Below are 23,175 nucleotides of genomic sequence, written 5' to 3'. Positions count from 1 at the left end.
ACACACAGTATCAAAAGCGTTGGTGTATTCTTCAGAGATATGTAGAGGTCACGGTGTCACCTTAATGACAAATACAGACGTGTTCAATGACCAAAACCAAATGCAGCACGAATCTCCTCTGTGAGAGCAGCAGACATTAGGACAGTCAGAGTGACAACAGGCTGTAGTGTGTATGATGGAAACACTTTCACACATGCTACAAAATGTTCCTTTTTTCCTTTCCTGCAGATTCCTGATGGTGAGACAGCATTTCTTCTTGGGCCATTTTGGATGTGGATGCTGAACTGGTGCTGGTCGCACTCGTGCACACAGACAGACACGCACACCCGGAGCTGAGTCTGCTCAAGGTGATGACAGCAGCATCCCGCAACGTCCAATAACAGCCACTCTCGAGCTGCGGAGAAGTGTCATACACAAGTAAATATTTCATTCTGAGCAACCGTGGTAAACATTAAACTAAATCGATTCATGTACGTCCTGGGTTGATGTGTACCCTGGTTAGTGCTGTGAATAGTAATCACGCTCCTCGAGGAGATAAACAGTCTCTGCTGCCACCTACAGGTTGTCAGGGCTACTCCAGTTTACAGAATATTCATCATTCCTAAAAGTGTTGAGAATGCTCTCTGCTCGAGGACCTGCAGCAAACCCACCAACCTCTCAGTTTATGGCCGAGTAAAGAGCATTAAAGTCGTCTGATGCAGTAAATGCATGTCATTCATGATTGCTTCAAAGAGGGAGTAAAACTCAGATTTGAAATCTCTCACAGGCAGGGTTTTATTTTCACTCAGCTCCACAAGGCTGTGTGTGTATGCACATGCTCCGGGAAAATGACTTGCAATCTAAACAGCTGTAAATTTCAGCTGTGCCGCGGCCTCAGCCCATGTCAAGATTTTATAACTCAGATTGATTGGACTTATAAAAAGCTTGCAGAGACTGACTGGCTCCACTCAATGGATCTGTAAAAAGAAAAAGCATCATGAAGGAGCTCGGGCTGTAAAGAAGCCGTAATAGATAAACTAGGTTCACCGGGGGCAGGAAGACCACCACTCGACAGAGGCTGAGAAATCTGACTGTGTTGGCGATTTTGGAACTGCACACTGACATTTTATTTCACAATTTATTTCCCAGGGTATAACTTGTGATTAATCACCTTTATTTGGGCCTGTTGGGTCTGTGGAGCAGGCAGGGTCTCCTTCGTTCACTCTTAAACTCCTGGGCAGCACAATCGTCTTCTGGTGTGGAGCGATGAGCTTATATTCCACAAAACATACACAGATATTATTCCATTTCCATGAATATGCTGCAGTTTAGAGGCAAAGCTGTGTCCTTCAGCGTGTTGTGCAAGTTAATGCGGTGTAGTAAAAGGGTATTTGTTAAATGGATTGGAAAACCAACTTCTCACAGTCCTAACCATCGACCATTATTAGCAGCAAACGACGAGCTCCTCTAATTCAAATAAACGGAACCTGCTGAGAGGAGGCTTTACAAGATGCTGCTCATTACAACCCTGTTCACTGGAGGAGTGTGAGGGTTCTCTCGCTGAGGGGAGCCAATCAGGGCCAAGACCAACTGTGATTAACTGGAAATGTAATGGACTTTTTAAGAGGTCACTTTGCTGGTTTTCCCTGAAGAAAAAACACATCCAAATAACACAAACATAAAAGCCTCCTTACTAAACCACATTTGAATTTACTAGATCTGGAGTTTAGATTGGTTCTACACCAAAATGCACACACTCATCAATATCAGTCCTCTGAGCATGCTTAACTTATTTTCTTCATGATCCAGGAATTATTCTCTGAGAAATCCAGGAAAACGCCCTATCCTCACATTCTTAAAGAAAGTGAAAACAAATCCTGGATCTGCCCCCTGATCCAAATCCACACAATAAATGAAGGGGTGAAAATCCAACCTCCTTTGTGGTGGTGAAAATATAAACTGGGAAACTACTCTTTCTAAATAAACTTATTTATTTGTTCATTGACTCTTTTTAAGTTGCATAAGTGCATAACCACTGAAACTGAAAAATGTTTGTTGAACCTACATTTATATGTTCAAGGTTTATGATGGCTGTGATCAATATAAAATAATCTCTTTAAAATGAAAAAGTGCCTCAGGCAAATGATACAAAGATTAATTGTATGAAAACCCTAAAAAGATAAATAGAAACTAAATTAATTATTCCACTGTGACTTGCTGTGTGTGCGTTTGGGTTAACACTACAGCTTAAATCTAGCTTTATTTAAAGGTGTGTGTGTGTGTGTGTGTGTGTGTGTGTGTGTGTGTGTGTGTGTGTGTGTGTGTGTGTGTGTGTGTGTGTGTGTGTGTGTGTGTGTGGCAGCATCACAGGTTTTAAATCTCAGGATCCATATCAGCATGTTTTCCCACCATCATTATTCACCTCAGCCGCTGATGTGACGTCGATTAAATTAATACAAGTCTGAATGTGTCTGTAAATGCTGTGATGATTAAGATGTGATTTAAACTAAACCTGGAAATCATGTTTGAGAGAATTGTTGTTCCTGTAAACCAAACCTGAAACGAAAGGGTGATGTAACAGTAGCTGGCTGAAGCCAATAATAATATAAGCTGTTAAATTGACACGGTGAGTTGGTGAGTCATTGTTAAAGTGTAGGAGAAGGAATGGTCTTCATTATAAGCTCTGCATGACATCAGCCAATGGTTTACATGGAAACAGCATTTTTCTCTTGTTCTGATCTCAGTGTCAGGTAATTTGTTACTTCTATGTCTTTTAAAACTGGAACGCATTAGATTGGGAGGATTTATGTTTTGTACTGGGAGTTACCATTCCTGTGTCTAGCATTGGGATGAGATGAACCTTGAGACAGACTTAATTTTTTAGAAAATAATCCTTGATTTTTAGTAAAGTCGACTTATTATCTGCCCCCAAGCAATATGGTAAATACTGAGATGTTTCTATTGCACTTGTTTGACCTGTGAGTTGGATGAATAATCTTTTCTGTGGACAGATCCATACTGTGATAGACTCATATATTCAAGTGAGGACAACTGAGGCTCATCTTGTTAATCATTTTATTCACCACTGCGAACACCGATGAGAAAATCTGAAATCTTTCTTAAAACATCTGTACTGAACATTTTTCTTCACCATACAGAGTAAAAGAGACGTAACTTGGCTAGTTTTGTGTTAAGCGGTAAAAGTTTTAGTTTTTTTATCTATACTGAGAACACATGTACTGTTAATTATATTCTTACAAAAATAATAACCAACTCATTAGTTCCAGAATATGGATACATCCCACCTAAGAAAATGTCCAAAACATTTCACAAAAAGCTGTGTGATGGAGAGTAACTGCTGCTAAGGAAATTATGGAAAACTTTAAGGATGTTTTAATATGAATGTTCCTTGAGCTACTGGGATCTAATCAAGGCGATTTAATTTATACAGAACTTTCCAATGAAATAAATGTTTACATTAAATCGTTTGTACAAACACCCACTCATGTTGACAAGGAACTTTGCTGTAACTGCATTGTGATTATTTAACGGTGGTGATTTTGATATTCAAAAATTTTCACAAAAACTAAATGTTGGAGCTATTTATTGTTTGCCGTAATATTTAATATTAAACATCTCTTTATTTACTTTTTTGTTAAATTTAATAAAATTAGTTTAATTAAACCTGTAGAATCATTACTTTTATTTGATTTTGGTAGTTTATGCTTTCGTGGTTTTTTTTATTTCTATTCTGTATATAACTCTTATAATTTTGTTTTGAATGCTTATTTTTTGTGATGTCTTTTATTGCTTTTAAAATTTGTCATGATCCCTTTTATATTTTATGTAGAGCATTTTAATTCCCTCATTGTTGAAATGTGCTAACTTGCCTTGCTTTGGCCTGCAGGCACCGGGTTCGGTTCATGGATTTGAATAGAGAGCATAGAGACCATTACTTTTCATGTGTTTATATTATATTTATATTTATATTTATATTATATATTATATAAATATTGAGAAACAAATCACACAAAACATGACACTTGCGTGGAATCTGGACCTATTATTCCCTGCACAAGGTTCACCCCTCAGGTGAGTGAGACGTAGATGGATAACTCCATGTTTGCTACCAGCCATGAGAGCCTCTGTCTTCATTAGAACATGATCATATGGTCTCATTCATAAACAGCTCATGTATTTTATATGCATATGCCTGCCCACATCAACTGCCATTACTGGCAATACTTCTATCATTTCAGTTGCCATTGCGGCGCTGTCGTCCTCCTCCGCCACCTTGCATGCCATTACTACAAAGCACCACAAGAGGGCAGAGGTGTCCTACAAGTACAAGCAGCAAGTTGGGAAACGAAGCCAGTGAATTCATCACCCTGAGTTGATAGCAGGTTTTAAAAGATACCAGTATGTACAGTGTGTAAAGTATTATAACAGAAACTGACATGAACCCCATTCACCCTGCAGCTTTCCCCGCAGAGCAGTGAAGTGTTGGCTGGAGCAGATCAGAACCATGGACAGAGTCAGGCCTCCGTTCAGCACCATGGACAGCTCCCGGCTTCACTAGACTAGACTCTGAGGAATACGTCATGTATGGAGGGACGGAAAATAATGTATTTGTGATTGTTTAACAACACAACACCCAGAGGAAGCTGCATTCCACTGCTCTTTGTCGCACATCACGGTGGTCCTGCACATGTAGGTTACCTCCTCTCAGGACGGTGACACATCCACGCCCGCGGCCTGTCATGCCCACCGAGACCAGATGAGACGAGACAGGAGGATTCAAGGGGATGTTGCTATCTGGGAGTTCCTCAACTGCAGAGGAGGGGGGTTTGGGCGACGGGGGATTTCGCAATCACTCGCCCACTACAACGAGGATGACGTCACTGTACATACGTCAGGCAGAGGGGGTTAAGAAAGAGAGGGTAGGGGGGATCAGTGAGACGTGGAGGAGACCTGTGGTATTCAGAGAAGACGTATTAACGCGCTGAGGCTCGTGTTTTAGTTCCTGCTCGTTTTTTTACTTCAGAGAAAGCGACATCACGGAACGTTCGATACTATTCTCCATCAACTGCTCTGATTGGCCGAGGATGCGGTCATAATAAGATAATACACGACCAGTCACGCGAATCGTAGCCGCAGTGTTCATTTGTAATTCGACACGCAAGATATAAATCGCCTTCTTTTCAGGCCAGCAACGAACATTAAACAACCTATATATTCTTAAATGATTGTTTTTCTGTAACTGTTTTTGTGATTATGTGTGAATCTGTGTTAAGTGTTACTTAACTTACTGGTCTAACGATTTATACACAGCACAGCCTCACATGGCTTCATGCTACACTAATCCTCCCCCATGTCTTCCACAGAATGGTATCACCCTTACATCACGCTCATGCAGTTGAGACTGTTACACATAATAGTGATGACGGTTTTTTTTTTTAAATGTCCACTATAGGGTCCGTTATTTAAGACAGTCAAATTAAAGATAAATTAACCTATCAGTTACACAGCATGGGGATGTTATTTCTTAGTGAAAGCCAATACAGAGACATACGAGTAACAGAAGCAATGTGTGGTGTCGCTGGCACATTTCGATCCAAAATGGAGTCCACAAGAACCCATCATGCAAATGGTCCGAATCAAATATAATATTCCTTCATTCAAAAGAAGTACATACAAATAGGAGATGATAATAATCGTAGATAATAGTTGCAGCTACACTAAATGCCCAGATATACTGCTGATACTTAAACTGACATCATTGCACACAATTGGATTACTATAGTTCAGTAATTATCCTTTACAGTCACATTACACGCGGACACCTGGAATAAGAGTTACAGTGGAAAAAGGAGGCAAAGTGGATGCGATAATGCATCTTCTACCCGAACCAGTTGACATCTGATCTTAGGGTGATCGATAGTGGAGCTAGTGATGGTGAGAGGAGAGAGAGGACGAGGAGGGGAGGGAGGGGGCGTGATAGACTGAGCCGCACCGTGAAGGGGGCCGTCCCTGTTGGTGGAGATCAGCCCGAGGAAGGCCCACCTAGTGATCATTTGAAGATATCTCCCATTTAGACGCTAGTGAAGACGCGACTGTGCGACGGAATCATAAGGGGACAAGTGGAAGGCAATTTGAACATCGGTAAGAGCTCCTCTATTTGAATTTCAACTTTATGTCCCTCTAATTATTTTACACATATAGAGGTCACCACCATTTGAGGACCATGGCATGGGAGCGTCGTCATGGGAAGAACCCGCTTTAAAAATGCATCTGAACCTATATTGAAAGATAAACGTACACTGTGGGTTTGGTCCGTGTTCTCGTCTGGGTGTGCTCGGGTTTCTGGTGGAACATGAGCTCAAAGTATTCTGTCGTGCAGGCACGGGTGCAAACGTGACAAATGGTGGACATGTAGTAATGTAAAGTTTGACCTGCGACATCACAGGATGACAATGTGCAGGATCGGTACCTGACGTTTGAACATGGTACGAGCTGTTCCCCCTCAGCCGGGCGTGTTTTTTTAGTTTTTAATCCAAACGTGTCCGTGCGCGCGATCGGACACGCTCCTATCACATGCACATCTTTCCACGCTAAAAATCGCGACGCGTGCATATATATCTTTATATCTATACATGTAAATGTTCTATATTATATATTTAATAAATGGGTATACATGTGTATATAAATATATTACAGTGGACATCGTGCCTCCCTTCCCCCAGCGTCGCTGTGTCAGTGACACCTTCCAGTCACACACTAACGTGCTGTTGATTCCCTTCTTTAACAGAGGCCCAGGCGCAGTCCCGTCATGTCACCGCCACCGAGAGTAGCATTACAGGCGAGCAATAATTCATGGGCACCCCCACAATTAACAAAATCATTCAAGTCTTTGTGCCTCTGAATATTTCATGCATTAACGGGGACGTGAAAAAAGGGGGTTGAATGCATGAGTGAACGGGGGGGGGGGGGGGGGGTTACTACAGCCTGATCGACTGCAGCTGTCAGGATCTGCCACAGGGGGCGGTGTTGTCCTCTTCTCCCATAACGTATGGTCTCACGTCGTATTAATAGTGTGATCCATGAAAACCACATGTGCACATCAGCTAAAGTGACTGGCAGCTCTTGTGTTCTCTCTCTCTCTCTCTCCACAGTAGCTCGGCCAAGATGGATGTGTTTATGAAGGGTTTGTCTAAAGCGAAGGAGGGGATGGCTGTGGCTGCAGAGAAGACCAAGGAGGGTTGCGCGGTCGCGGCAGAAAAGACCAAAGAAGGAGTCATGTTTGTAGGTAAGACTATTTGCACACGAGCCGACTAGGACCTGCTAATGTTCCCGCTTCATGCAGGAGCAGCAACAACTAAGGATGTGTAATGATTCAACTCCGGCAGCATTTCCATATCTCCCGAAGCAAATGGTGAAATTATACAATAATTTCCTGCATCTGTTTGATAAATAGCAGAAATCTGCAATAATCCTTTGCAGGCAGAACAAAGGTCTCAATAAATGGAGAAGACAGCACCAAATCATACTAGAATACTAAATCCTACCAATAACTAAAAGGTGACCATAGACCTTCATAGTTTCTTCTGTATTATCATATTTATTTCATCGGACTAAATGTGCAGGTTAAAATGACAGATACTTCACAGTATATGGTAATAAAATCACTGAATGCACTCCTTTGGTCGACTCATTATAGTTTAAAATGGTATCATTGATTTTCATTAACGATGACGGCTCAAGTGTCCCAGTGAGAAAGTGATGCTGCATGAACAACACAGGGGGCCCTAAATGGAATTCAGCCATTATCCATTTTATCATATAACATGTGCTTTTCTTTCTGTGAGCTGTCAAAATGTCTGCCGTGAAAAACGCTGATAAATATCTTATTTTACTGATGCAGGCTGATGCAGCGTAGTTCATCATACCAGAATCATAACTGTTGGTGGTTTGAGAGAAGATTCTGGGAGAGAAAGTCATTTTCTTTTACGTAGATGATGTGATGTAAGGCTCCGAATGTCCTTATGCCCTCTCGCCCCACTTGACTGGGCCAAAGGCAGGAGATTGGAGCAGGGGTGGGGGTGGGGCAGCGGGATGTTGGGAGCAGCTCTTGCCACATGTCCGTGCATTGGTTGGCAGCAGATTGTTAAACAGTCTAAGCCCCTGATCACCTCCTGGAGGCATAGGCCAAAGGCTGCCTAATTTGTAATCTAACAACATACACAGATCTACACGGATCAGTGTCTAGATTTTCAAAGAGCAGTTGCCAATTATGTGGCTGAGACCATTGACCCGAATCGAAGTGTGCTGCTTCAGATCGTTATTTTAAAAAAAAACACACAAATGGTGTTGAGGTGGACAGATGCCTGACAGAGCAGCTGGAAAAGGTTAAAATAGAAAGTGACAAAAACCAGTATCATATAGAAAAGATCCACCAGCCCCAGTTCAGTGTCTGTTTTGTTTCACTTGAAGGAAATGATCTGTGTTGCTGGCCAATAATTCAGGATTTAACATAACTGCTGTATATATGAACATTATGGTTTATTTAATTGATTATTCACATAACCATTAGGATGTTTTAAATGCTCACTACAGGTAAGAGTCGGACATCTTCACATGGCTTGCTTCGTCCAATTAACAGTCTACAGTGTAAATAAGTAATAATATAAAGAAAATCAGGAAATCCAGCACAATGTCTTCAGAGGCTGCATGGATTCAGGTGATGCTTTGCATTAACACTTAAAAAACGTCAATTAACTAATAATAAATTATCAATAATTGTTGCTGATTAATTTTCTGTTGACCAAATATGTTGCATTCCACAAATTTTTTGACATTACTTCATATATTTCAGTAAATATATATTGATACTAACACACAGCGCCTTGTGATGAATGTTTCCCTCTGTACTTGCTGTCGGGGCCTGTTACCCTGCAGTTCATCTGTTGGTGGTGAGATAGTGGTGGGTGGGAGGAGGGCCGGGTGACTCAGGAGACCCAGAGCCCGACAGAGGCCCTGGACCCTGCCAGGCTTTCATTTGTCAGTGGTTTCAGCTGGTGAACTGTCAGGATGGTGGGGGAGCAGATTTCCAGTGACACCCCCTGCTGGTGGTTTCTACATGCTAGCCCCATTGATTTGTTGGCTGGCTGCTTTGGATGCATCAAAGAGAAGGATAATATTCCAGGTGATGTTGACAGATGTGTCTGCAACAAGATGGATTCTTATTCCCCCCACATATAGAGCACCACGCCGCTGCCACACGTCTCATCTTGCCTTTTGCCTGCTTTACACAGAGAAGGGAACAGACCGTCTCTAAGGCATCTGTGTGCTCCTGCATGCTGCTTGTTTAGCGTGGTGGTGGTGGTGGTGGTGCCCTAGAAAGCACCCTCTGATTTGCTTGAAGGCCCTTCTTGGAGGAGGGGTAAGCGTGATCTGATAGGTCCGTGGCCCACCTTTTGACAGCTGCTGCTGCTGCAGACCGCCCACCCTGCTGAGCCCAGCGATAGGAGAAGGAGAGGCGCTCAGCCCTGTTGTACTAGATGCATTTATTGTCACAACAGTTTCATTCACTGAGCCTTTATGTGCCCGACTGTGTCACGCTGGAGTATTTACACAGTGCTATTTTAATAGCAGTGTAATTACTTTGTAAAAACCTGCAGTCACATCAGTGTCAGTATATTTAGTGTCAGTGCTTCTCTACAACAGCCTCAGCCTCAAATTACATGACAAAATAACCATAATATTAATGAACTGTTTCAAATATATGATTAGATACTAAATCAGTCAATGTTTAGGGGATAATAATTTACATGATAACAGTAATAATTTACATGTGAAATGATCCTCATGGTGTGCGGTGGTGCATCATGTCATTGTAAAATGAACCAATATGCGATAATTAACATTGGAAATTTAAAAAGAAATCGCACAAGACTTTTTTAAATGTTGCCACTTTAGTTTTTTTAAATAAACACGTGAATGAGTTTGAAACACATATATTAAAAATCATCTCTGAATCAGTTGTTTTTGTTCAACAATCCCAAAGACGCTTAAAACCTATTTATGATTATCGTATATAAAATACATACAATACCATGCTCATTGTAATTCTTATATCTTTCAGCCATAAGAACTGCAGCTATCCATGTCTGTGCTTAAATAGCTCTTGGATGTGTGTTCTGCTTTTAGCCTCGCAGTTTGTAGTCACGATTGTGCACTTCATCATCATTTCATTTCTCCTCACTTGGCTTTTAAAGGCCCTCTGGGACCACTAAGGCACGTGATTGCTGCACAGCAGATAGGATGACATGGCTTGAGTGATCAGGACATCTGAGCACACACTAGATTGCCAAAAAAGCTCGATGGAGCACAGTGTAGATGAATGGGATCTGCCAAAGGTCGGAGAATTAAACAATGCTGGTGGCTGTGGTTGAAATTGGCCACAAGGTTTAATAACTCCCTGCTGGGATTACGCGGTTGTGGTGGCAAAGCTGTGGCTAGCTGCATGGTTAGAGTTATGATACTTGCTTCAGCAGATTTTTTCTTGACCCATTTGAAAACTAACTGAGCAGCCGTTGATGTGCTTCAACATCAATGCATCAGGTATAGAGAAGATTTTAACGTATTTTGTCGAAAGATTAAGTCTGAACCTGATGTTCTGACTGTAGAGACTTACAGTATTTCAAGATTTGGGAAAGTGTAGAATTATTTTATCCACACCCTTTCAAATGCACAAAAGAATAAAATCTCAATGGACATCGAAATGTCAAATCATAAGTGATCTTCAAAAAGTAGCAGAACGTTTTCTGACTCATCTCTTTTTCTCTGTTACTGCAGGTAACAAGGCCAAAGACAGCGTGGGCAACGGTGAGTTATTACCTCTGTTTTTCAAACGTTAACTTTGTTGCTGTAGCCATGAGGGTAGTTTTATTACAGGAAAAGGGAACTTCATGGCAAATTCATCATAGGGAAAAGGGGAGGGAGAATTTGTGTGTTGCAGGGGGAAAGCGTAAGTGGCCAATATGGACAATAATCTAGTAGAGAAACCAAAGAGGTCTGAGATCATGTGCATGCTTTTAATCCGTCTGCAGAATTGTGGAGATAATGTTACGAGCGTGTGTGTTTGTGAGTTTATGATTTTTGTGTGTGTGACTCTACAGTGGCGGAGAGGACCACTGGAGCTATGGGGAACATCGTAGCTGCCACTGGTCTGGGGAAGAAGGACGAGTTCCCCTCTGACTTGAACGTATGTACAACGTGACAACCATTATCTACTGCCTTATTATCAGTAGTAGTATTATTATTATTAATGAAATTAATAAAACACTTATCATGATGTAGACAATATCATTAAGTAAAAGCTAAATACAGTGATATAAATAAAGAGAAGACAATAGTAATAGAGAAAAACAAACAACACCCAAACACAGACATGACAAAGGGTAAATTTCAAACCAGCTTTGCTCAACAAATATGAGTAAAATCAGATAAGAGCAGACAGAAGTTAAGATGGACATAAGCAGAGACAGACATGAGCAGCATGACAACAGTAGCACTAAGAGCTATCTATCAACCGGCAGTTCAGCAGCAAACATACATAACTATAGAAGATAGCTCACACAATTAACTGTACTGTAAAATACTATTTTATAGGGAAGGGAAATAACAACTTCAAAATGTATTTAAAACACATGAGAAGAAGAAGGTTTTTTACAATGGGACACTTGAGAAATTCAGCATTACATGTTCTGTAAGATTGACTTAAGATAAAAGAATCTTTTAAATCTGTGCTTTTACTTTTAACCACAGGGATGAGTCAAACACTAAATCATATGTCTCAGGCACTATCTGAAGTAAACTTGATGATATCAACAGGATTATTTTTTTCAAACAAACTTCCTCCAAAGCTACGGATGAAAACACAAAAAAATATATACATAAATCATTTCCCTTGTAATTACATGCCAATAAGGAAGTTACGAGAAAATGGGCTTCGTAGTAATAATGCAAAAGGACCGAGCCTTCTCTTGTTTGTGCACACGACACGGTGCCTCCACAGCTCTCTGTCACGTGGGCAGTTAAAAGGAAAAAAGGCCCGTTATCTGTTCCAGTTCCAGATCTCACTTTCACTTGGCATCTTCTTGTGAGCTGTGTTCATTAAAGTCTGGACAGGATCACTGGAGTAGCAGAGCCAAGTTTATACGGGTGATCAAACTGTGTGACGTTCCAAAACACAGTCTGCAACTTCATCTATTTTAGTCTTTATATCTCATATAATAATATAGTTCTTTTTATAATTATTTTCTGATTAGCAGCTTTTGTACAGAAAACAAATCCTCTTTTTTTTTTTTACATATATTCATGAGATAATAAAGATAACATACATAATATACTTATAGACCTTGTTTTACCCCTGTCTTTTTTAAGGAGGGGATCTTGAGGATGAATAGCTGTTCTGCACTGCCTGCACAATGTCCGCTTGTATAATAAAGATCAGACCAGTTTCATTGTTCTGGCGCCTTTAAAGGACCTGATCAGGGTCCCTGTGGGACTATCAGCTCTCCTCAACATACAGCCTTCATCCTATACCCTGCCTCCCCCCGATAACCTCTGTAAATGTCACTGCACTTTACACACTAGGATCCTGAGATGTGAGGAGAAAGGTTGAAGAGATCCGACTCTCCACGAACGCAGAAAATTGATAAAGAAACATAAAACCTTGAGTGTTTTCCTCCAATTCTCTTTAGCTTAAATGCAGTGTTCGTGTGCTGTCAGTGCGTTGACATTTTGTCCATCTCTGTCAGACTGTCGGTGAAACAGAGAGCTCCTCGTCTTGTATAAGGCTTCATCCTTCAGAGCTGGACCCTCTAATCTAGTAAATCTGACAGGCTGCTCTAACAGGCTTCTGTTGAAGACACAGTCTGAGTGATACGACTACTCATTTCAACACCCTGACAACCGTCTGTGACACTGTTGTCTCATGTGCAGAGCGATGACTGTATTATAAAGATGGATGACATGGCAGCTCCCCAAAAAGTGAAGCCAAACACCTCAATCACTTGCTGGTGTCTTACTGCAGTGTAGATTGTAAACCCCGCCTCCTTTATTTTAGCAGTTGAAGTGCACACCAAAGATTTTTAGTTCCAAAAATGGTTCTCGTCATTTTAGATACTTCTTATCACACTGATGTTTGTTTAAGTGATCGTGTTTCTGATCAATCTGGTTTTTATGAGTCTGTAAAAACAGGGTGAGACGTTAGGATCGAGACTGACAGTCAGTGGGTCCTTGCTACCACGACTTCCCTTCAGGATCAGTTCTGCTCAGATTGTGGCTCCAAATGATCTCACCAGTGCAAGATGGCAGCATCTATATCTGGGATAATATAGTACAGTTGACACCATAGACTGTGTAAGAAAATGGAAGACATGTCTCGACGTCTTCCCATTATCCAGAATTGTAGCTAAAATATCCTGGATACGAATGCAGCCATCTTGCACATTTGGAGTCGGCACAGTGGCGGTCAGAGGATGGAGCTGCAGAGTGGAGGTCTCGTCAAACAAGTGCCTGACCAATCACGGTTCAGTCTCATCTGTAAATCACGATGTGTCGCACTGATTTTATCAAATAGTTAATTAAAACCAAACTAATCAGAAAAACATACATAAGTTTACCTAAAATGACAGAAACCATCTTTGAGAAAAATTTGATTTGTACTTAGTTTGGTCCATGTCCCATACACTAACATGGAAAGGCAGGATTAATGGTGCAGTTTTAGCTCTTGCTGGACTGTACAGCCACTTTTATCAGTCTAGCCGGCAGATATTCTTAAGAATATAAAACATATTTTTATACTAGAATTCAGTTTATATTTCTTCATAAACTAAAATATGTAACTAAATAATTGAAACATGTAACTTATTTTTTATTTTAGAGAGATTTGTGCTACTTGGTGTGAACATGTTTTCATTGTTTTTTGCATGTCTCCTGAATTCAAACATTTTACGAGTGGGATACATCATTTATTCCCCCTCTGTTGGGATTGGGATACAATTACATACGTTCTTCATGTTGACTTTTTCTCAGGCAACGATCCGTCTGATCTTAGTCTTAGTGCAGGTTTCCTATTGTGTAGCATTTAAGGCCATGCTAATCGAGTTGGCAGACTTAAAGCAGTAACACCAGCTTGATACAGCTCAGGATTATGGTCTCTTCTTCTCTGACCTAATTGACTTGATTAGGGCTGGGTTTAAAAATACACAACGGCGACCCACTGGCTTTGTTTTCAGGGCCTGTAGAAGCAGGTGCAGCGAGGATGGGGAACTGTCTGCTTCAGAAAGATCTCACAAGGGGATAAAGCACAGTTTAAACTAGAACTGTCAATATCAAGTCAAAGAAGAAAACACAAAATACATGTACCCGCTAACAAGGGTTGTCTGGTGCCTGGTGAATCTGATTAGTTTGTGCTATAGAGCTCCACTGCTCCCAAGAAACTATTAAAAACACATCGCTGTGTAGTTCAACGTTGTTCCTTCATTACCCGAACACGCACTGTAGTTGAATTTTATTTAATCCCACTGTTCTAAATACCCACCAGAGGCCACAGCTGGAAATAGCGTCCAACGCGTGTTGCCCTATTTACCTCAGTGCTTCTGTTGGAGGAACTTTTACTGATAATTATTGTTTCTAGAAAGGCTCTGTTCTGATGAATTACAATAAATGTATAATAAAATAATGTATTCTGGATGTAGTGCCACAGACAGGAAAGATGAGACATAAATTAATGAATAGTTAAGATCATGGAGATACATCATCTCCACAGCATTCTGGGTAGGAAACAGAATCCCAATCTGAGAAACAGGTTTAGAATATATACGTTAAACTAGATGCATGTTTATGTGCTGGCGCTACTGTGGATGTTCCTCTCTTTACCCTCCCTTCTCTCTCTCTCTCTCTCTGTCTCTGCAGCCTGAGGAGTATGGACAGGAGGCCATGGAGGGCCAGGGAGAGGCAATGCTCGAGCCAGAAGGAGAGACATATGACGAGAGCCAGCAGGTAATCAGCCTGCACGACACAACATGCACATGTCTGCTCTACGTTGAAGCATCTCGTGTCTCAGTGTTTGAACTAAGCACTGTGATCAACAGCTATTTGTTTATTGTAAAAGAAAAAGCTGCAGTCCTCAGGCAGGGATGAGTCCGATCACTTACAGTAGACCGAGACTCATCAGCATTCAGCAGCTCTGCAGGGTTACACCCATTTATATCTGTATTGCATGTCAATGGCGCTCCACACTGCCCTCCACTTCTGTCCCACACAAACGCTGCCGCTCCCACTGAGGTAATTCTTCTCGCCTCTGGAAATAAAAAGGGTTTAACAAGCCGACTGCCACATAGCGAGTACAGTGAATATAGCACCACCTACCTACACAGAGCTTTAGATGTGTGTGTGGCGTGTGTGTGTGTGTGCGGAGGAAGGATGCGAGTCTGACACAGATGGCTATTTTTGGAATTTGACTATCAGGGGCGAGACAAACTGTACAGAACCTATTGCTCTGAAAGGAGATTTTAAATAGATTTAATTGTAAATACAAAATTTTCCTCAGTGTATATTATGATTTAAAGCAGAAACCTATAATATAAGTGGTTAATTTTTAAATATTCAGATTCGAATGAATTTTACATCATCCGTGATAATGTTCAATTCATTCGGTGCATTTGCTCGGATTTTCTCTTCATTTCCACGTTAAGCCTCCATCTCTGGATTATTTCTTTAACCATTTGAAGGAATAAAATGGGGATATTTGCTGAGAGGCAAATAACAAGTGATTTTCTCAAAGGCAGTAGCTCGTATCATCCGTGTCCTCCTCCATCTCTCTCCCACTCCTCCGCATCTCTTTACCCTCCCCCATCTTTCGCTACACCAGCAATGTGCGAGCATCGTCTGAATGGGTGTGGTGATGACGCGCTTTGCCTCGCTGCATTGTGGGTAATGTCAGGGTCTCCCTGCATTGCTGTAAATATGGAGGCTGAGCACTGAGTGAGTGAAACCTTCTCACGATGGATGCAGAGATGTGAAAGAAATTCCTCTCTACGTGTTTCATACAGATGACCCAAGACTATTTTTAATTGCATGGTAGCTGTGTTATGCTTTTGTACGATCATGTGTGAGGAGGGGGAGGCGTGTGCAGGGTTACAAAAATGATGGGCTTGTGCTCACGATATGCCATTGAGGCTGGTGCAGGCTGGTGCTGCCCTCTGCAGGCCACACGGTGACACTGGACCAGCAGAGGAGCTCAGCGGTGATGGAGTGACATCATTATCTGACAGAGAGCGATCATGTCTTACCATAAGCTCTCTGTCTCCTTTAACTGATTCAATTTGAATTGTGTGTGATTAGGAAATTAAATTCCCACTGATGAATTTAATCTGCAGCGCCTCTCTGTGGGACCTTCCTGTCACTGAGAAATCTCTTCTTCTTTTCCACCAGGGGAGCCAGGATTACGAGCCAGAAGCGTAAAAGCATCAGTCCAACCCACCATCCAACCAGCAGCACAATAATATTTCTAATAATAAAAAGGACAAATCTTAAACCTATTATGATCATTCCCCTGTTGCAAAAAACAACAAAAACGACAAGCATTCCCACTGAAAAATGTTCTTCCTTCAAGACAAATCTTTTATTATTATATATTGTAAATGTCATGTTATTAATGTAATGTGTTGGGTGTAAGTATCTATTGAGGTGTAGGATTTCTCCTCTCCGTCTCATTTCCTTGATTCCCTCCCAATGAAATGAGACTAGAGCCAGGGCTTGTGACTTTGTACTTGTGTGTACGTGTATTTAGAAATGTGCAATAGATGTTCATCATCTTCCAATGAGACCTTGGGAGAAAGAAAAATAATATGTCCGGTTGCAAGCAGATATGACTACAATAATATCCCCTAAGTGTCAACAAAGCCTGTTTGTGGGTCTTTTCCTTTATGCATTTCTTTGGAGATTTCTTTGAATGTTTTTGAAGTAAGAGTTTTTTACATTGTATCTTTACAGTTGCTTGTGAAATCATTCCAGTAAACTATCTGTTAGAAATGGACAGAGTATACATGTTTGTGTGTGCGTGTGTTTGTGTGTACTGAAGATTTTAACAAGTCAATATATTATGTCTTGAAATCATAATGGTTGTCATATCAAAATGTGCTTTAAATTGCAGGACTTGTCAATATTAAGGTTTATGTGTTAAGCCAGAAATACAATTCCTCTGTAAATAAAAAGTAAAAAAAAAAAGGAGACCATTGCTTAGTGTTGTTGGATCGCGTTTAAACTCTGTTGGCTTTGACCATTCTTTTAATTTTTGAAACCTCTTGTGAACATTTCTGTTTTCCTGCGTGTTGATCTCAATGAGGATCTGTTGTGCATGCTTCTCTTTTTGCACGCTCCTGTCTGCGTGATTGACCACAGGGTTTAGTAGAATCTGCTGAGTGGGCTCTGGCTCCTGGCAGGACGCTGCCATAGTTGGGATGCCAGTCTGAATGAGGACTCTTTGGGAGGGTTTTTGTCTGAGTTAATCCGGCTGGAACGTGCAGGCTCGCTGGTGTCTGGGCCCCAAACAGAGGGTATTAAACAGCAGCTCCCAACACTGACGGCTCAGACTGATGTGTGGACCCCACAGGGACGAAGACAAGGAGACCATGGCCTCGTTTAAGAAGTCCTTTGAGAACCTGAAAGGCACAAGCCACTCGGCTGCAAAAGGAGTCACAGACACTGCAGGTACAGAACTACAGCAACAAGAAAAAAACTTCGGCCTGATAGAAAATACTTCTCAATGTTGTTTTTAACCATTACAAATGTTTAAAATTGCCAGCTGCTGTAGTTTTCTTCCCCTGAAGTCACTGTATGTCCCTGTGGTGTGTTTTCAGTGCAGGCAGCTCAAGAAGCTGTGAAGCAGGTGGCAGATTCCTCCAAAGAAACAGCCAACACAGGTAATGGGTCCACTGCTCTGTCTGTGAACTATTATGATGCGACAGTAGAAATTTAATTTTCAGCAGGCTACAGCTAAAAGACAGATTCAGGTTGTCAGAGGATGAAAAGGTTACTTGAGAATGTTATAAGAGTTTATTACTTTGAGTATGAGACATGACAAAAGTTTAATAGTTTTAATCAAACTACTGAATACGTCTCTTCTGCTTCACTCTGACTCTTCGAAGCTGCTACAGAAGCCAGCAGACAGACCCAAACAGTCATAGGAAAGGCTGCGGACAAGGCCACGGACACCATCAAGGAGTTTGGACACAAACTGGAAACCAAATAATTCATAAATATGAACAGTTCCAGCTGGAGCCAACTTTCCTGCTCATCCAGAGGTCATAGACAAGTAGCAATTGTTGGAATAGAAGTGTGTTGGCATCAGAAATCCAGACAAAAGATATACAGTGTGTTCAACATACAGCTAACATTCCAAAGGCAATCTTGAGAAATTCTTGTTTTCCTGTCACATTTCCCCATCACCCATTTGTATTTCTTGCTCTTTCACTATATGTGACTATTTTCGGAAATAAAAACAGATATCACATGTTTCTCAGGTTTGTAAAAGGTGATATAACACTTTCGGTGGCTGCTGCAGAAGCTGTGTATGTGTGTATGTGTGTATGCCTGTTGTTGTGAGCACTCATCAATGAAGCACCACGGTCACCGACACATTGCGGAGAATACGGCCCCTTTGGCAGGCTGAGTGCTCCTGATGAGAATTTGATCGGAGCTCTCTACCTTGGCCCCTCAGCACTACACCTCCCTCCATCACACTACGCGGTTGCCAGGCAACAGCACTCCCGAGGCGGCTGGGGATTGGTGGAGGCCTTTTGAATTAATGGTGAGCATACTTCTGTCAGCACGCAGTGTTCTGGCCGGGCTGCAGCCCACCATACAGCGAAACCTAGAACAGAAAGATTCTTCCCAAATAAATTAGGGGGAAAAAAAAAAAATCCTCGGTTCCAGACAATTTACCGGAGGCGAGCAGAATTACAGAGGCTCCAAATAAATGTGTGTCGTGAAGCGGAGAGGGTTGAGAGGGGGGGGGGGGGGAGCGGAGTGTGAAAGACGAGGTGGTTTATAGGAGTTTGTTTGTGTGGGAGGTGCAGCGCAGCTTCCTCCCGGCTCCTTCAGCTGAACTGCCCTGTTGTCTTTACTGTGCTCTCACTGTTGCAGCAGTACTAATAGAATGTTTTACAAATATCTTCTGCTATAATTCAGTTTGCATTCGTCCCATGGTCCTGAAATGGGTCTTTGATAATCTGCCATCACAAAACTAAATCTGGTGTTCATTTTAACAGCCTGCTTTTTTTTTATTATGATAATCTGTGATTTATTTATACTGAGAGTGGTCAGACAAATTAACACACACACACACACACACACGCACACACACACACACAGACACGCACACACACAAACACACACACACACACACACACAGAGAGACAAATAAAGAAGATAAATCAACCCACTGTACACTTCCCTTCAAACTGACCGATTTTAGCTTTCATCACCACTTCATGACTCTTCTAAAAAATTGTCTCCAGTAAAGCCAACTCACAGGTTCATCTCTGCACTCACACTCGCCTCTGTGTTGCTATGAGAACCTGCAGTTAATTACTATGATTTTCTGATGATTAGAGAGCCGAGCAGAGATTTTTTTGTCATTACATTACCACTCACTGCCAGAATACCCGACCGTGGTTTCCAGGGAAACTGGAAATGTGAAGCTTTTCAATAGACACAGCCACAGCTTAAAGAGCGAGGGTTGCCTAAGACAGATTCTTCTAGAGACAAACCTTTAGCCACTGCAAATCACTTCCTATCAACAGGGGAGATGTACGGACATATGTGGGGTCTCGATCGGCGCTGAGATTTGTAACGTTTGACCCAAATCGGAGACTGAGCCATGGGGAGACTCCACTTTGACTCGGACTGCTGAGGTAGGTCTTTGACTCGTGATTTCCTACAGTGTATTTCATCGTGTTTGCTCTCGTGGTTAGAAAATAGAGCCCTATGCTGCATTCCTCTGCATGCTTTTATGTGTATGTGATTATGAATTTAAATGTATTTTAAAGCAGAAAGGTCTGAATCATAATCAATCAGTAAAATGTTCTCAGAAATCTGAATAATAGTGTGATGGTGTGTTGAGTAAAAGTGAGTATGCCGATTACGTGGGGCGACTTAAATAAACATGAATAATGTCGATCAAGTAGTACCAGTGATGTAACATGTGCTGCACGTCTGCGTCTATCGCAAAAACAAAAATGATTTCCCTCCTCCTCTCGTGCTGAGGCTTGTTGTTACAGTCACTGATTACGAATGGAACCATCACTGCTGTGTTGTTCCCCTGCAGGCACTTGTACGACCTAAATGCAGAGACAGGATGGGAAGTCTTAAGGACGAGATGAGAGGTTTCAGAGAGGACCACCAGCCTCACGACAAGACAGATGAGGGCGAGCGTTCAGGTGGCTCGGATGACGGCGCCTTGCCAGAGGGAGCTCAGTTAAACACAAGTCAAGAGTCAACAGCCCGAGGGGACCATCAGCCAAAACAACACACGAACACCAGCCACACTGAGGAGGGAGGTGAGAGCCCGACATCCACAGATCAAGTGCTTTCAGGGGAGGATAGAGAGAACCCTGACTCAACACAAATGAAAGACTGCACACAGACCGATGCCACCACTCCGACACAACAACCTGAAGCTGATGAAACAACCGCTCATCCTACAAACATGACAATCTGTACCAAGTCCCTGAAGAACGGAGATGCTGACATTCAGAGGGAAAAGTCTGAGGATGGTAGTGTAGGTCCGGACAGAGAAAAGGAGCCAGAAATTCTGACCATCCTGGTGCCATCAGCCACAGACCCCTCCAACCCTCTTTCTCCAGACCCACGTTCCCCAGCTCCTCCTGGACAGCAACACATGCGCACGCAGGTGAGCCTGGAGGTCGTCCAGTGTCGCTCTGCCGCCACCAGCCCCATGACTCCTCCCGAGGGCGTCCATCCCTTCTTCTTCCCAATCTCCTTCGGGGGATCCGGAGCTGTGGGCCCTGACACTAAAGAAGCCGAGCTACAGGTGGGTCAGCAGGTGGAGTTCTGCTCCGTCGCCACGTCCCCCATGACCCCAAAGACGCCGTCGACCACCGCTTTCCCCGAACTGACCGGGAGGGAGATGGTGCAGAGGGGGGAGCCAGTGAAAGGATCAGAGGATCAGAGGGAGAGCGGCACACAAGAGAGTTTCCCTGTGACAAGAAGTCTGACAGAAGCTGAGTCAGAGATAACCTCAGCTTTGAAATGTGCCAAATCAACCGAGCGGAATGACGGCTCCAGCTCTGCCAGCCGCACACAGTCACAAGTTACTGTGGCTGGTAGTGATCAGCAGAGTAAGCAGCAGAGGATGGGAAGCATGGATCAGGACATTACAATCCTGGTCACCCACCATGGCAACAATGAGGAGGAAGACGAAGACAATAATGAGTTATGTTCTTACTCCATTGAGCCAGAGATGGTCAAGATAGATGAATATGAGGAACATGGTGAAAACAAGAGCGATGGAGATGAGAAGATCTCCACAGGGGTTGATGCTCCTGATCAGAATCCTGATCTTGCCAGTGGACAACCAATAACCAAAATGAAACCTGACAGTTCAGAAGGCAGAGAAAATAAAGATGTACGTGACGAGTCTGTGACAAAACCTCCGGTCCCTGAATCTCCAGCTCCCTTCGGCTGCCACAGCATCTGCACACAGGTGAGCCTGGAGGTGGTGCAGTGTCAGTCTGTGGCCACCAGCCCTATGACCCCTCCTGAGGGGGACCTTGCCTTCTACTTCCCAAGCTCTATTGGGAGATGTGGGGCTGTGGGTGCAGGGACAAAAAATGCTGAGATGCAGGTGGATCAACAAGTGGAGTTTCGATCAGTCGCTACAGCGCCCATGACCCCGAGGACGCCCATCACCACCACGTTTCCCGAGGTCATGAGGGAGGCATGTACGGAGGAGAAGATAGTGGAGGAGGAAGAGGTTAAAGACGAGCAAGTCAAGGAAGAGGTAGAATGTAAAGAGGAAGAGAAGATAACTGAAGAGAAGAAAAAGGAAGCAGAAGAAGACGAGGACCAAACAGAATCAATAAACTGTCAGGAGAAGGATGAGGAGAGTTGTGAGGAGCCGGTGCAGGAGGTGAGCTGGGACGATAAAGGGATGACGTGGGAGGTGTATGGAGCTGTATTGGAAGTGGCCGTGCTTGGCTCAGCCATCCAGAAACACCTGGAGAAGCAGGTGAAGAAGCAGAAGCCGTCCATGCCGCCCCCGCCTCCTCTCAACCCCTCGGCCATGCCCCCCTCAGAGGCCTCCCAGGGCGGGTCTGGCTCAGGGTCGGGCAAAGGCCGGGCCGGGAAGAGAGGGAGTCGGGACGGGAAGGGGAGTCGACGCCGGAGAAACCCGTTCCGTCAGCTGATGGAGAACATGCAGCAGCCCCACTGCTGCTCCAGAGCTCACACCAACGAGTGACACGAGGATGAAGTGACAGCTGGCTGCGGGGAAGAAAAAACACGTGACATCTGGTCAGTGTGGCTGTGATGCCGTGAACATGGTCTTGAAAATGTGAAAAGAGAATCATGTCCTCACACAAGACAAAAAGCCCGAAAGCATTGAATACACACGTCAGCCATTCAAGGGTTGTTTTCATTCTTCTGTTATTAGATTTCGCTTTTTCACAGTTTTTCTGGGACTTCTCTCCGTAAAACCTGCCACATTGACCATGTTTGGAAAAGTGAGGGTTTTATGTCATCGTTAGCTTTTATTCCTTCTCGTGTTTTTCACCAGGACCTTTCAATCGTCCACTGAGTCATTTTAGCTGCTACTTTTTTTTTTTGCTTCTTCTTTTTATGCACCTCAGACAATGTGATGCCATGGCAACCAGTGATCCTTCTCCTGGTTGCCAACAAGCTCAGAGCTGAACAGCGTCGACAGAGGCAGAGACGACTTCAGAGAGGCAGCTTATGATTGTGATTGATGACCTCCTGCTCCGTCAGCATGTTCTCTGGGTCGTTTGATTTCAGACATGTGGATATTTGAATTTCTCAAAATGTTGCTTTGTGTGTGAGAGTAGTCCCTTTCATCAGCGCTGGCTTTTTGTAGGACTTATATTCCGC

General features: G+C 42.9%; 2 protein-coding genes across 2 annotated transcripts; both read left to right on the top strand.

Annotated features, from left to right (window-relative positions):
* Nucleotides 1-6,017: 6,017 nt before the first annotated feature.
* On the top strand, nucleotides 6,018-16,512 carry sncb (synuclein, beta). Its single transcript, XM_053429429.1, has 6 exons — nucleotides 6,018-6,141; nucleotides 7,152-7,285; nucleotides 10,834-10,863; nucleotides 11,157-11,242; nucleotides 14,962-15,048; nucleotides 16,483-16,512. The coding sequence occupies exons 2-6, from the start codon at nucleotides 7,165-7,167 to the stop codon at nucleotides 16,510-16,512; spliced, it is 354 nt and encodes a 117-aa protein (XP_053285404.1). The 5' UTR covers nucleotides 6,018-6,141; nucleotides 7,152-7,164.
* A 3,895-nt stretch (nucleotides 16,513-20,407) lies between these two features.
* Nucleotides 20,408-22,531, top strand: LOC128445506 (G protein-regulated inducer of neurite outgrowth 1). Its single transcript, XM_053428239.1, has one exon. It carries the CDS (start codon nucleotides 20,408-20,410, stop codon nucleotides 22,529-22,531), a length of 2,124 nt encoding a protein of 707 aa, XP_053284214.1.
* The last annotated feature ends 644 nt before the right edge of the window (nucleotides 22,532-23,175 follow it).

This window comes from Pleuronectes platessa, chromosome 8 (genome assembly GCF_947347685.1).
Source record: "Pleuronectes platessa chromosome 8, fPlePla1.1, whole genome shotgun sequence".
Classification (NCBI taxonomy): Eukaryota; Metazoa; Chordata; class Actinopteri; order Pleuronectiformes; family Pleuronectidae; genus Pleuronectes; species Pleuronectes platessa.
This window is presented reverse-complemented; position numbering and strand designations above follow the sequence as displayed.

Coding starts and splice junctions, on each gene's coding strand:
- sncb (XM_053429429.1), top strand. CDS start 7,165: ATGGATGTGTTTATGAAGGGTTTGTCTAAAGCGAAGGAGGGGATGGCT. Junction 7,286..10,833: donor AGAAGGAGTCATGTTTGTAG/GTAAGACTATTT, acceptor CTGTTACTGCAG/GTAACAAGGCCAAAGACAGC. Junction 11,243..14,961: donor AGTTCCCCTCTGACTTGAAC/GTATGTACAACG, acceptor CTGTCTCTGCAG/CCTGAGGAGTATGGACAGGA.
- LOC128445506 (XM_053428239.1), top strand. CDS start 20,408: ATGGGAAGTCTTAAGGACGAGATGAGAGGTTTCAGAGAGGACCACCAG.